Genomic DNA, 14,656 nt, shown 5'->3' with positions numbered 1-14,656 from the left:
TTTATCCCCAGCTGCATACCTGCCCAAGCCCATTAGTCCATCAGGTCCTGCTTTTCTGCCCATCACATGGGGCCATCTTGGAAACTCCTTCTTTGTTCACCGTACAAAGATCTCTGCCCTGGTTCCACTAAATGTGAAACCTTAAATCCTGACACATTCACTTTAAGGATCATAGATGAGAGGGTTGGTGTCATTTCTTTTCTCTCTTCCCTCTTGGGAGTCAGATGGAAGAGAACAACAGATCTTTGTCTTCCTTCTGCCCAGCCTCCGCAGTAACTCCATTGGACCACAAGGGGCCAAGGCTCTGGCAGATGCTCTGAAGATTAATCACACACTGATCTCGCTGAGGTACGTTACCTGCTGCCCCCAGGAGAGGGCCCAGAAAACCTTCTCCTCAGTGCCCCCTATAGAGTGGGAGGCAATTCAATATGGTGGGCATTTGACACCAGCTCCCATCCTATTTGGTACCAGGGATCTTGTATCCTAAGTGAGTTTCCAAGTTCTGGCTCTTCTTCAGTTTTTGAGCTTGTGTGTATGGCCTGAGCAGCAAAGAGAGAAGTGGCAGAAGGGTACTAGAGATGGAAAGGCAGAATCATCTCTAAGGAAAATCTCTTATCCTCTGATGAAGGGGGAGATCTCCAAGGCTATGGTGTCAAAATTCCCCTGAGATGTTTTCTAGGACATTAAAAAGCCTACCTTCCAAAAGGTGCCTACGGTTTGGTGTGGTTTGCTGTGTCCCCTTGAGGAGCTCATGGTTGTGTCCATCCTTAGTTGAGTGGGTACTGTCATTCTGTTCTAGTTATATTTATTATTTTGTTTTTTATTTTTCTTAAAGTGAAACTCACATTTTTACATTTACCATGTTAAAGTGTACAGTTCGATGATGTTTGGTAGGTTCACAATGCTGTGCAATGATCACCACTACTAGTTCCAAAATATTTTCATCACCTCTACAGGAGACTTGTGCCCATAAGCAATCACTCCACATTCTCCCCTTCTTCCAGTGTTGGCAACCACCAATCTTCCTGTCTCTGTTGATTTACCAACTCTGGATATTTCCTATAGATGAAATCATATAATATGTGGCCTTTTGTGTCTGCCTTACTTCACTTAGCATAATGTTTTCAAGGTTCATTCATATTGTAGCCTGAATCAATACTTCTTTCCATTTTATGGCTGAATAATATTCCATCATGTGGACAGACCATAATTTGTTTATCCATGCTCTATGAATAATGCTGCTATGAACATTCATCTCCAGGTCTTCAAGTACCTATTTTCAATTATTTTGGGTATATACCTAAGAGTGGAATTGCTAGGTCATGTGGTAACTCCATGTTTAACCTTTTGAGGACCTGCCAGACTGCTTTCCATGGAGACTGGTCCATTTTACATTCCAACCAGCAGTGTGAGGGTTGCAATTTTTCCATATACTCAAGCACTGTCCATATACTCGCTGACATTTGGGCACTGAGGTTTTTAGCTATAATAAGGACTATTGATGACCTTGTCATTGTTATCCAGAGAGCATGGGCACCTTGTTCCCAGTTGGGAGGCAAGTGCTTACAGACCCAGGGAAAAACTGAGCCCTGAGCAGTGGCAGGAAGGGCCATCTGTTTTTCCTTCCTGGTTAGCAATCAGAGCACACAGTGGTCAGAACCCCTTCTCACTGAAGTCAGCTGCTGTCACCCATTGGGCCTCTGAGGCATCTTTTGGTGAGAGTTCAGGCCACCTCTGGGTACACTTCTTCTTGCCTCTGCAGCCTCCAGAGCAACGCAATCAGGGATGATGGTGCCAGGTCCATGGCTGAGGCCTTGGCCTCCAACCGGACCCTCTCCGTGCTGCAGTGAGTGGACATGTCTCCTCTTGCCTCTCTTGCCTCCTTCAAGGGCCTCTCTGCCTATTTCTTGCAAGGGGGAATGGATGGAGTGAGGCCTCTAAGGCTTTTGGATGGCCCCTGGGACACTTGATATTCACTGTTATCCAGAGAACAGGTGCTGGGGAAATAATTTTATACAAATCTTCCTGCTAACCCAGAAAATTCTCTCCACAGATGTAGGAAAGAATAGTTTTATTACTGAATAAGCAATGTAATGCTTATTATTAAATAACCAACTACAGTGTGCATCATGGGCTGCAAATGAGACCGCAAAGACAAAAAGAAATCTCACCCTTCCCTATAGCTGTGTTCTCAAGATAAACAACTGTCCTCAAGCAAGAAGATCTGACAGCATCATTTGTCATCCATAATTTGCCCTAAATTCACCTGATAATAAAGGTGGCCACCTGTGTTCCCTAATTTCTTTTATCCAAAGGAAAAAATAAAACTTCTGCTATCTTTATGACATGCAGGTACTTACCTAGCTAGGTACCTCAGGCTAATTCTTACAGAGGCAGGGAGCTAGGGACTCTGTCTTCCTTTGATGTTTCAAAGAGAAACATCCAAGTCCCTTATAAAAGATATTCCTGGCTATGAAACTGGCAAGAGGCTGAGTTAGCTTTTTAAAAAGATTTATACACATTTCAAAGGGACAGAGAAAGGATTTGCAATCTCAAGTTTTCTTAAGAGATTAAGGAAATACTCTAAGAAAAGGTGTGTCAGGGAGTGTCTCTGTTCTTTTTGGAACCAGGGAAAATTGCATTTCTTAAAGATTTGTATTTAGCCTCACACAGGAGGAAAGGCCCTGCCCTATTGTCCTAGGATTGCACAGAAAACGAAGTAGCTCTCTAAGAAAAGGAACCTAACAGAGGGTCTCCCTGGGGTCTCTTTTGGTGGAGGCAAGCTGCTGGCTGGCCTGGATGGGAGGCAGACTGTTGGGTGAGGGCCACAGGATTTGTCCAGGAAAGCCCCCACTTGGCAGATTGCTAGACATCACCGCACCCTCTGCTCCCCTGCCCCTTACAACAGGCCTCAGCTGCCCTGCTGCTTACTCTCCCACGTAATGTCAGCCCACTAGCATCACTTTGGCAATAATCAAAACCTTTCCGGGAGATCCCTGCTTCCCTGCTGTGATAAATGGAGAGGGCACCCTAGTTGTCACCCTAGTTGTCTCTGACCTTGAACCTGATCTGTCCTTGGCCTGGGAACAGCTGTGGCCAGCTGTATTGAGGATACTTCTCTTCTCACACAGCCTGCAAAAGAACACCATCGGGCCCACGGGAGCCCAGCGAATGGCAGATGCCCTGAAGCAGAACAAGAATCTGAAGGAGCTCATGTGAGAAATGCAGAAGGGCCAAATTTGCATGCTCAGAGTCCAGCACAATGACAAACTCATCATAAATATTAGTGAGCATGAGGAAGGATGCATGGTTGGATGGTTGGATGGCTGGCTGGGAAGATGGCCAGGTGGGTAGATGAGTGGATGATGGGTAGACAGCTGGCTGGCTGGTTGGATAGATGGACAGAAGATTGGGTGGGTGGCTGAAGAGTGGCTAGATAGGGGGCTGGGTACCTGGCTGGGTGGGTGGATAGATGGAAGGATGGCTGAATGGGTGTGGGAATGGACGAATGAGTAAATAGATGGGTGGATGAATGAGTGGATTGATGGGTGCATGGATAAATGGATGTAATGATGGATGGATAGATGGAAGTGTGGGTGCTGGTTAGTTGGCTTGGGACTCCAAAGCACTAGACCAGGAAAACGAGGTTCCAAGGATTGGGTGAGCACTACCTCTTCAAGCTCACATTTATTGCTTTCCCAGCTGATAGAAGAAAAACAGCATTTCCTGGCCATCTTCACATAAAGTATCACAAATTCTTCTTGCTAAAGGGCTGACTCTGCCTGCCTCCCACCTGCTCTTGCCAAAGAGTCCAGGAGAACTTTTCTGCCTTGATCTCTTACAGTCACTTGCAAAGAACATGGCTCAACAGGCCTCAGGCAGAACAGACTGTGCACTGGACACCCTTAAGAGATCAGATTCAGCCCTCCCCTGAAGGCTTCCTAGGGCCCCGATCCCCAGGCCCAGCCCTTCCTGGCTGCTGCAGGAGGCCAGCTCATCGTGTCCCATCTTTCACAGGCTCTCCAGTAACAGCATTGGTGATGGAGGCACCAAGGCCCTGGCTGAGGCCATGAAGGTGAACCAGAGCCTGGAGAGCTTGGAGTGAGTAGGCCTGACCACCCTCCAGGGGTGGTGATTCCCTCTGGGTTCTCCATCCAGCAGATTCTGGGCTGGCAGTCCTGGAATAGGGCCACTTCCCTGCCAGAACCCTCATCACCCACCCTGGGCATACTCCTATCCTCTCCTTGTCCCATGCCCACCTATCAGCTCCATTTCCCCAGACAGGAGCTGAAGTTGGTTCAGTGACAAGGATAGCAGAGGAGGTTGAAGAGGGAGTCGTGATGGTAGCCTTGCAGGAAAGTAGAGGAGTTTGGTGCTGCTTTCATACTGGGGAGAATGCTGTACCCTTCTCTCTGGGGGATTCAGGCCAAGGCCACACCAAGGCCATTTGGAGCCACCCACAGAGAGACAGAGTTTGAACTTTAGTGCTCATTGCACAAACCCACCTGCCCTGACCTGGCAGGGGCTAGAAGGTTTGGGGAAGGGAAGGGAAGCAGAGTTGAGAGCAGTGTGGCTTGGTGACTCTCTGAGGTCCTCCAACTCCCTGTTAAATCCAGGGCCTGTGGTCCCAGGCTGGAGTGGGCAGCTCCCTCTGGGTCCCAGGACAGCCCCACCAAGGATGCTCTGTCCTGTCTGCAGCCTGCAGAGCAATTCCATCAGTGACGTGGGAGTGGCAGCACTGATGGGGGCCCTCTGCACCAACCAGACCCTCCTCAGCCTCAAGTAAGTCCTGGCCTCCCTCTTCAGCCAGGTTGTCCCATTGATCAGGGGGGTCTAAAGGGACCTTGGCACTGGGAAGCCTGTTATGGGGAAATCTATGGCTGGGCAGTCTTTCTGGCAGCCTGTCGCTCTTCCTCCACTCAGAGAGCAGGGGACAGCTACAGCCGTCAGTGGGCCTGTTCTGCTGCCCCCTTCCTAGACACAAGCCTCTTGCGTACCCCTACATGCTCGCTCATCTCTTGTCCCTCTGAAGTCCTGTCCTGTTGTCTTATCCACTTCCTCCTGGACTCCCCACATTGTGGATGGGCATAAAGTGGATGACTGACTGGCCAGCCACAGGGTCCCGCAGCTGGAACAGGCTTCTTCACACCTCAGCCCACATTGCTTAGGAGGCCAGGGTCCCACCTGAGGATTCTTGGGCTTGGAGCAACCTAAGTATCTGGGCTTGTCTCCTGCCAGAGGCCACATCTGCTGGGTCAGCAGCTCAGGGTCTTCTCTCTTTCCTCAGCCTGAGAGAAAACTCCATTAGCCCTGAGGGAGCCCAGGCTGTGGCTCATGCGCTCTGCACCAACAGCACCCTGAGGAACTTAGAGTATGTGACGGGGGTTGGGGGGTCCTGAGGGCTCTGAATGACCACGGCCACACCACACAAAGCCCAGGGCTGAGGGGTGCACTGTGACAGCTGGGCCCTGGGCACCATTGCCATTCCACAGGGTTAGAGAAGAACCTGGTTGGGGAGGAGCAGCCAGGAGACTGGGTATAACTCACATGAGGATGAGGCTGGCTTGACAGCCGCGCTGCCTCACCCAGCAGTGTAGACAAGTACCTGGGAAGGGCTCTGACAAGTGGATGGGGAGCTCCTGGGCGGCGTGACCCACAGGTAGCTCTGCCACATCCTGGCTGTGTGACCTGTCATCACACCCACCGAGCTGAGCGTGAGACAACCCCCACTGGTCGGTTGTCAGGATTCAGTACAGCAGTCAAGTTCCCATAAACATGAACTTGAAAATTCTGACATTGATGCTCCCTTGGGGAGCATGGGGGGTGAGTGGTCTGAATTCCCTGGTGACTGGGGACAGAGGTCTTCACGGTTGGGCCCCACTCCTTTGCTTTTGTTTCCTTCTTTCCAGCCTGACAGCCAATCTCCTCCACGACCAGGGCGCACAGGCCATCGCAGTGGCAGTGAGAGAAAACCGTGCCCTCACATCCCTTCAGTGAGTCTGTGGCTCCTCCGCCCCCCCTCTGCCACTCTGCAGAGCTGCAGGGCTATACCCAAACAATGTGTGAAGACCAGCATGCCTTTGGAGCACCTCCAAAGGTCTCAGGGGCCTTCCCAGGCCCGCTCGCCTCCAGCAGGCGATGCCCTGTCCCATGTTCTGACTCCTAAGGCTCCACCACAGACAAGTGTTAGGAGGTGGGTGTCTATGGCTGTGCCTCGGGGTGCCCCATGCTTCATGCACAGGCCGTCTGGAGAGTCCCTACTTGACCCTGTCCTGGTGGTCACCACTAACAGAGTAGGCATGTAGCCCCCTGGAGGACCAAGCCTGAGGAGGTGGCAGGAATTCTGCCACACCCTGAGGACTCCATCTCCTGCCCGGTTGGCTCTGCCATGGTCCACCTGGTCACACGTGTCTTTATGTTTCCTCAGCTTGCAGTGGAACTTCATCCAGGCCAGTGCTGCCAAAGTCCTGGGACAAGCACTACAGTTCAACCAGAACCTAACCAGCTTGGAGTGAGTATGGTGCCCAGGGGCTGTGCAGAAGTGGGATCTGGAAACCTGGAGCCCAGCAGGCACAGGGCTCCTTTCTGAGAGCTCCTCTTCCCCCAGGGTCCCAATGACCTCTCCCCCAAGCTCCAACCCCTGCACCCACACCACTCTACACCTCCCCTCCGGTGTTTCCCAGGTCCTGCCAGCTGCCTGTGTTCTCCCCCACAAGCCTGCTTCTTGGTTCCCAATCTTGCCAATGTAAACCAATCAACCAACTGTGCCAGCTCTCACCTCTCACTCCCCATTCATTTCCAAGTCCTGGCCATTCCCCTCCTGCCATCCCTCCTACCTACCCCCTTCCTTCTATCCCTACTGTCACCATCCAGGCCACCAGCACCAATAACTAGCATCCCACAGCAGCCTCCCCATTGCTACCCATCGATCTTTCCGAAACATGAATCTGTCCCTGTCCTAGGTGTGGTCTTTAAACAGCTGCCCAGAACCTGCAGGATGAAGCACAGTACTGCATGTGGCTCACGAGGCCCCTTCAGATCTGCTTCTTTTCAATCTCCCCAGCCTTGTTTCTCACAACTCTGGAAACTCAGCTCCACTCGTTTGGGTTTCTTAGATGTGCCAGGCCCTCCCCCATCTCATCCTTTGGGTTTTGGTTTACACTTTCTGTAACCACACTGGGCTAGAACACACAGACGTTCTCCTCTGCAGCCAGCACTTGGCCTACTGTAACTGCTTTTAATCATGTCTTCCCTCTGAGCAGGCAGAAGGGCGCCCACTGCCTGCCTTGCACAACACCCAGCACACAGACAGTTTGCTAAAATCATGAAGGGAAACTGCTCCCTTCATGCCAACGTCCATGTGAACTGAACTCTATCTTTTACAGCTCTAGGGCTTGCTGTTTTCCTCCAGTTTGGAAGGGGGGAAAGATGCAAAACCCTGACCAGTAAGAATAGCCCAGGAATTAAGGGGCTTTAATTTAATTTTCTGGCTGGCTTTGAAAAGCATACCATTTTTTTTGTCCCAAGTCCCTGCTGTCAGTAATTTCCACGTGTCCCTTTTCTCCTTGCCTCTGCCTTCTGCTTGCCTTGTCCAGACTCATGCAGACTCCAAACCCCTCTGTGCATTAATTATGAGGCCAAGGGCTTTAATTGCTGTTCAGCAGGGGCAGGGTGACCCTGGGAGTCTATGTCTGTAATGTCTGTAGTCAAATCTAGAAGGTCCAAACCCAGCAGGTAATTGATAGAATGTTCCCAGCACCCCATGCACCTGAAGGGGTCATGCTGTGTCTAGTTTACAGGAGAATGCCATTGGGGATGAAGGAGCATCTGCGGTGGCCAGTGCACTGAAGGCAAACACAGCCCTCACTTCTCTCTAGTAAGTCCTTGTGCGTGGCAGTCCCAGAAGCCACCCCCTTTCATGCTTTGTTTGCAAGTCAAGGAAAGTTCCACTTTCCTATTACAGGAAATAGTAATATTGGCAATTGAGAAATCAAACTTAGATAGGGGGGATACAGTGAACATTCTCCCCCAACCTTTCCAGGAAACTGCTTTTTTTTTTTTTTTTATTGAGACAGAGTCTCAAGCTATTGCCCTTGGTACAGTGCTGTGGCGTCACAACTCAGAGCAACCTCCAACCCTTGGGCTTAAGTGATTCACTTGGCTCAGCCTCCCAAGTAGCTGGGACTACAGGCACCCGCCACAATGCCCGGCTATTTTTGGTTGCAGTTGCCATTGTTGTGTAGCTGGCCCAGGCCAGGTTCGAACCTGCCACTCTGGGTGTATGTGGCTGGCTGTAACCACTGTGCTATGGGTGCTAAGCCAGGAGGAAACTGCTTCCATTTCCTGTGTCCTTAGCATCCAGATCTCTGTCTTAGGCATCAGTGTAGACAGGGGATGAAGCATTCAGACACATCATTGGCCAACAATTTTCAGTACTTTCTCCACTTTCAGCCCTAAGTCAAGGAGTGCTGAAAGTGAAGGGAGAGTCTGGAGGGAGCCAGGCTCAGGACAGGCATAAGAGGAGGGGAGGAGGGCACCACCCTCATGCTGTTCTGACCACAATACCCCTCAGTCTCCAGGTGGCCTCCATTGGTACTCCAGGGGCCCAGGCGCTGGGGGAGGCTCTGGCTGTGAACAGAACCTTGGAGATTCTTGAGTAAGTTTCCATTCTCCAGCTACATCTTTTCACCAAAGAAACAAGCTATTGATTCAAAATGGGTATGGGGCAAAACCAGTTTACATGGTAACTCAAATGGTTTTAATGACCTTCATTTCAGATCAAGTATGTGGTATGCCCAACTTCCCCATTTCCACTTCATCCCCTATCCCGATAGTCACTGTCACTTGCTGTCCTCTGCCACTTGGCCTTGTCCAGGCTGATCTCTGAGATCTAAACTCCTGGTAGGCTGGGTAGGGGTGCTCAGTGCGTCCCCATCATCCCTGTTTGCTGAGAGCACTGGGACCTGCTCCTGGAGTGTGGCCTCTCCTGCCTCAGCCCAGGTTTCTGTTTGGAATGGAAGAGGATGAGGGCAAAACACCCAGTCTGGGCCAGCCTCACCTTCCTGCATGCCCTGCTCCCTAGAGCCCAGCTTTGTTCTGTTGCCTGGGCAGGGAGGTGGCAGCAGCAACTTTAACTGTAACCCCTGTCACTGCTCAAGTCCATGTTTTCTCTACCAAGTAACCCCACACTCACCTGAAAAGGCATCATAAATCACCTCCCAGCCTGTCCCTGTGTCTTAGGTTTCCTGTTTTTCCTGACAGCTTAAGAGGAAATGCCATTGGGGTGGCTGGAGCCAAAGCCCTGGCGAGCGCTCTGAAGGTAAATTCAAGTCTCCGAAGACTCAAGTAAGTGGTTGCAGAGACCAACTATTGTCCCAGGGGAGCAAACTTCCCTGCTGGGTCTTTTGGGATAAAATGCTCATCTCCTCTGTAGCTATTTCCTTCTGAGTATGAATCAGTCGCACTGTTCTGATCCTTACAGCCCACATTCCATTGCAGTTAGGTTTGTTTATTCGCTTAAGTCGGATGTCTGCCACTTAACATATGCATTTAGGGTCTTACATCCTCCATGGCACTTGGGTGGGACGACCTGGCTACTTGTAGATGCCAGTCTCAAGGGTCAGCTGCCACCTAGTGGTTACCATGGCGCCCATGGATAAATCAGCCCCAGAACTGCTGGTCCCCTCTGCTGCCCCCACAAGACAACATAGTGTTGCTTCCTCTGGTGTCTCCATCTTCTCTCTGCCTAGCCTTCAAGAGAATTCATTAGGGATGGACGGGGCAATATGTGTCGCCACCGCACTCTCTGGAAACCACAGGCTCCAGCACATCAAGTGAGTGAGGCTCAACAGCTTCTGCCCTTTCTGCTCACCTTCAGAACTACTCCCAGGTCAGACCCCGCCTTTTGCCTGATTCTCGCATTCAGAAGACTCCCAGGCCCCTCAGCAACACTCCAGAGAAACTTGATCTAAGAGGGAGTCACCCTGAGCCTTGTCCCTCTGGCTTTTCCGTAGTGCTAACCTGCTTTGCTATGGAGAACCTGCAGGCTTCAAGTCGAGTCCTGCCCTAACCCTTCTCTTCCAGTCTCCAGGGAAATCACATCGGGGAATCTGGTGCCAGAATGATCTCAGAGGCTATCAAGACAAATGCTCCTGCGTGCACTGTTGAAATGTGAACAAAACAAGTTCCTGGTCGACCAAGCAGGACAGGCAGAGACTCAGCTGGAAGCTTTTGAACAGAAAGACCCATCTGTGAGGGGCCCTCCTGAGATCTGGGAATGATGCTGATCTAGCAAGAGTCCTGGTCTCCTGAACAGAGAAAGATGCTATCCAAGGAAGTCGTGAGCTCCGCTGGTCCAGGATCAGTCCGGGCAGTGGCAGATGGATACTCTGCTACAGCACAGACAAGGGAAGAGGCTGCCACCAAAGGGGCTTGGGGACACAGGCCTGTAAGCACAACAACGTAGGAAGCTAGTTCTAGCTTACTTATACCCCAAGGTCTTCATCTGCCCCCAACTTTAAAAAACTTTTATTACCACCCTTTTGTACTTACTTGATTAAAATCATCCCACTCTGAAATGAGCTGCCATCTCCACGTCCATTAAGAGCATCAGTTTGGCAGGAGTGACAGAGGGGACCCTTTCTTTGCTCAAGAAGGAAAAAAAGGTTGTAGGTATAATCTTTATAGATACATGGAAAATGGGAATATTGTGAAGACAAATGAAAGCTTTAATTCTCAGATTTTGGAAACAGACAAAAATGTTCTACAAGGATTTTGCCGTTTTGTAAGATACCTTAAAAAATCTCTCAAAGACATGGATGATGTCTGCCACATGTCATTTGGTGTCTGACACACAGGCACGCTAAATGTTGGTACTTTAATAATGTTATTCTGTGTTAGGTTTTCAAAACCACTACTGTGTCTACAGTTTCCTATGAAGACAAGCAAGCTGAGCATCCATGTGGATAAATTCCCTCAGCTGTGTTGAAAGGAAAAAATTCCAAATGGACATCACAGCTCTCTCTTATCAACTAAATAACCAAGAAAAATGCTTATGAAGACTATAAAGTGATTATCACTTAAAATAAATTTTTTAAGAGACACAGTCTTACTGTGTCACTTAGGCTGGAGTGCAGTGGCTCAATCATAGCTCACTGTAACCTCGAAATCCTGTTTTTAAGTGCTGCTCCTATCTTGGCCTCCCAGAGTGCTGGGATTACAGTCATGAGCCACTGCACATGCTTTTAAATTTGAAAAGGAATCACTATTCTTTAAATGTTTCTTTAAAAATGAGTATTCACAGGAGGCGCCTGTGCTCAAGGAGTAGGGCACCAGCTCCATATACTGGAGGTGGCGTGTTCAAATCTGGCCCCAGCCAAAAATTGCACCACCCCCCCCCCACACACAAAATGAGTATTCATGGCTTGGCGCCCATAGCACTGGTTACGGTGCCAGCCACATACACCAAGGGTGGCAGGTTTGAATCTGCCCCAGGCCAGATAACAACGATAATTGCTACAAAAAATAGCCGGGCATTGTGGCACATGCCTACAGTTCCAGCTACTTGGGAGGCTGAGGCAAGAGAATAGCTTAAGCCCAAGAGTTTGAGGTTGCTGTGAGCTGTGATGCTACAGCACTCTACTGAGGGTGACATAGTGAGACTCTGTTTCAAAAAATAAAAACTGGAGTAATACAGAGAAGATTAGCATGGAATAAGAAAGTATAGAAGAAAAAAATCTTTTAAATGACTATTCAGTAGAGAGGAATTATCATAGATGTTAAAATCAGGGATTAAAGTCTGTTGGGAAAGATAATCTACGGAGTCTCAAATATCACCCTACAAAGGTGATATCTCCATCTACAAAGGGAAAATCCCCATCTACAAAGGAAAAAAGGTACCTTAATCCAAATCTGGCAAATGCAGCCCTAACAGAACTGATTAAACTTAACATTACCAATAATGAGATAAATGAACATCATGTGCCGCGGATCTGAGGCAATAAGGACCCATCACTGATGTAGTATTCTTGCCAATTAGACAAAATCCAAATTGACATTCTGCAAAACAACTGGCCTGGCCTCATGAAAAACACAGGTGGCTAGAGACAGTTTTAAATGAAAGGAGATTAAAGAAACATAACTTAATACAAGATTTCTGAGGATCCTCGCCCAAGAGGGGGAAAAAAACATTATTTGGAAATTGGGAATGTTTGAGCATTGATCTTGTAGTATTTATTACTATTTCTTGAAAAATATTTTTGCTTGGTATAGAACTCTAGATTGAGGATTTTTGATTTTCAGTGTTTTTAAGAGATTGCTCTGCTCTCTGGTTTGCATTGGTTTTGCCTGAGTTGAAAGCTTGGCAAAACCAAGGAGAGATGCAGTACTCAAACGACAGAAAAGCTGTGCCCTACAAACACCTGACACTGACGAAACCTCAAGGGCAAAAGCAGTGGAGACAAATGAGCCCGCCCTCCCTCCCTCCCTCCCTCTTTAAACAATGATCACATACCTTTTACTTACTTGAAACGGTTAAGGAATTCAGTCTATGGTCATGGACAAACCAAAGCCAGCTGGCCCACAGAGACCATATCAGAGCACAATTAAAAAGAAAATTTAATTCACATCCACATAGAAAGGACGTCCATTCTAGGCAGGAGGTAGAACCTTTGGTTCCCTTCCAATTCTGGAAACAGAGGTGAAAGAGTTCTCCAAGGATTATGCCACTTTGTAAATTACCTTACAAAATCTGGGAGTAGGCCAGTGCCGTGGCTCGCACCTGTAATCTGGGAAGCAGAGGTGGGAGGATCCCTAAAGCTCAGGAGTTTGAGACCAGTCTGAGCAAAAGTGAGACTTTGTCTATACCAAAAATAGAAAAATTAGCCAGGAGTTGTAGCAGGCATCTGTAGGCCCAGCTACTTGGGAGGCTGAGTCAGGAGGATCGCTTGAACTCAGGAGTTTGAAGTTTCCGTGAGCTAGTCCATCTAACACAGTGGTTCTCAACCTTCCTAATGCCACAATGTATTTTCATTGTTAAAAAGGGGTTGCGACACACAGGTTGAGAACCGCTGATCTAATAGCTATGATATTCACATAATGTGCTGCCTACCTATACCTATACAACTTCTTTCCAGACATCTGACACTGATAGTAGTTTAAAATGCTCATGGAAGAAATTTTTTGTTATCTTCTTGTCCCAGTTAAAAGAAAAACTTCAGATTTCCTATCAGAAGTCCTTGGACTTTGCACTTGATGGCTACTACCAATAAAAATTGAGGATTTGAAAAATTCCTTTGCATTTTCTGTCTGTACAAATATTTTAAAGCATTTTAAGAGGTCCTTTAATAATACAGTTAAAAAAAATTGTCAGTCATGACCTAAATGCTAGTTTTTCATTGACCCAGTCACACAACCTTCTTGGGGCCTGAGGTCTTTTCTCTGTCAATGACACCAGTTCATGAGGCAGTTGCACATAAAATTTGACTCCTGGATCTGTGACAGCGACTGAAGTGCATTAATGACAATGATCAAGTATGTGAAGTTCCTTGTTGACAGAAACTGCTCAAGCAAAGGAAGTGTTGTACCATGATGAGACTCCGCCCAAAGTCAGTTAACCAGCAGATGAGGGATGATCTAGAAGCAGGTGGAGCAATGAAACACCTTTTGCAGCTATTGCATATATTTATGAATGTTATTTGTAGCTTGGGTAAGGCTTCCAGGTTAAAGCCAAGTAGAAGAAACCATTTAGAAAACAGAACTATATTTGTATGTTTTTCCAAACTATAAGTCAAATCAGATTGAGGTAAACCAAATCTGTAACATCCAAGAAGATGCAGCGACTCTTCTGTATCTCAGAAGCCTTGTGTCTAAGGTGGTTAGGATAGTTCCCAAGAACTGGTTTCTCTTTCAGCTTACTGTTTACAACATGGCACACCTCACATTATTGGTAAATAAACTAAAGGCTAAGTGTTTTAAAAAAACAGGATAATCTCATACATAAAATTTAGGAAAAGAGAAAGAGAAAAGGAAAGATAGAAATAATTGTCATAGTCTCCTGGAATTGACATGCACCAAAATAACGTGGACTTTTCTTAAATAAGTATTTATGGGCAAATAAAATAATTATACTTCGTTAGTATACTTTCAAGTAAAGCTTATTTAATATAAAAATATGGTACTAAATACATTTAATAAAAGATAAGTTACTTCAGAAGTCTTCTGATTTTACAATTGTAAAATAAGTGACAATTGCTGCAGGCTTTTAACATTAAAAATAACAAATGAGGGCGGCGCCTGTGGCTCAAGGAGTAGGGCGCCGGTCCCATATGCCAGAGGTGGCGGGTTCAAACCTAGCCCCGGCCAAAATCCAAAAAAATAAAAAATAAACAATAACAAATGAACCAACCAACTCCACCTGTCATTTCTCATTTCGTAATAGGGAAATTGTTCTAGTGCAGCGGTTCTCAACCTGTAGGTCGTGAGCAATGAAAATATATCCTGCATATCAGATATTTATATTACAATTCATAACAGTAGCAAAATTACAGTTATGAAGTAGCAACAGAAATAATTTCATGGTTGGGGGTCATCACTACATGAGGAACTATATTAAAGGGTTGAGGCATTAGGGAGGTTGAAAACCACTGTTCTAGTGCTG

General features: G+C 47.6%; 1 protein-coding gene across 3 annotated transcripts in view; it reads left to right on the top strand.

Moving 5' to 3' along the window:
* Positions 1–12,480, top strand: part of NLRC3 (NLR family CARD domain containing 3) — a 34,795-nt gene extending 22,315 nt beyond the window's left edge. For all 3 annotated transcript variants that reach the window (XM_053555324.1, XM_053555323.1, XM_053555325.1), the window contains 13 exons: positions 265–348; positions 1,763–1,846; positions 3,132–3,215; positions 4,018–4,101; positions 4,699–4,782; positions 5,288–5,371; positions 5,910–5,993; positions 6,428–6,511; positions 7,793–7,876; positions 8,573–8,656; positions 9,262–9,345; positions 9,750–9,833; positions 10,084–12,480. In XM_053555324.1, coding sequence (XP_053411299.1) covers positions 265–348; positions 1,763–1,846; positions 3,132–3,215; positions 4,018–4,101; positions 4,699–4,782; positions 5,288–5,371; positions 5,910–5,993; positions 6,428–6,511; positions 7,793–7,876; positions 8,573–8,656; positions 9,262–9,345; positions 9,750–9,833; positions 10,084–10,174 — 1,099 coding nt within the window. In that variant the 3' untranslated portion in view covers positions 10,175–12,480. The remainder of the gene's footprint in view (positions 1–264; positions 349–1,762; positions 1,847–3,131; positions 3,216–4,017; positions 4,102–4,698; positions 4,783–5,287; positions 5,372–5,909; positions 5,994–6,427; positions 6,512–7,792; positions 7,877–8,572; positions 8,657–9,261; positions 9,346–9,749; positions 9,834–10,083) is intronic.
* The last annotated feature ends 2,176 nt before the right edge of the window (positions 12,481–14,656 follow it).

Source organism: Nycticebus coucang, chromosome 12, assembly GCF_027406575.1.
Source record: "Nycticebus coucang isolate mNycCou1 chromosome 12, mNycCou1.pri, whole genome shotgun sequence".
Lineage (NCBI taxonomy): Eukaryota > Metazoa > Chordata > Mammalia > Primates > Lorisidae > Nycticebus > Nycticebus coucang.
The sequence above is the reverse complement of the archived record's forward strand: the minus strand, read 5'-3'. Positions and strand labels throughout refer to the sequence as shown.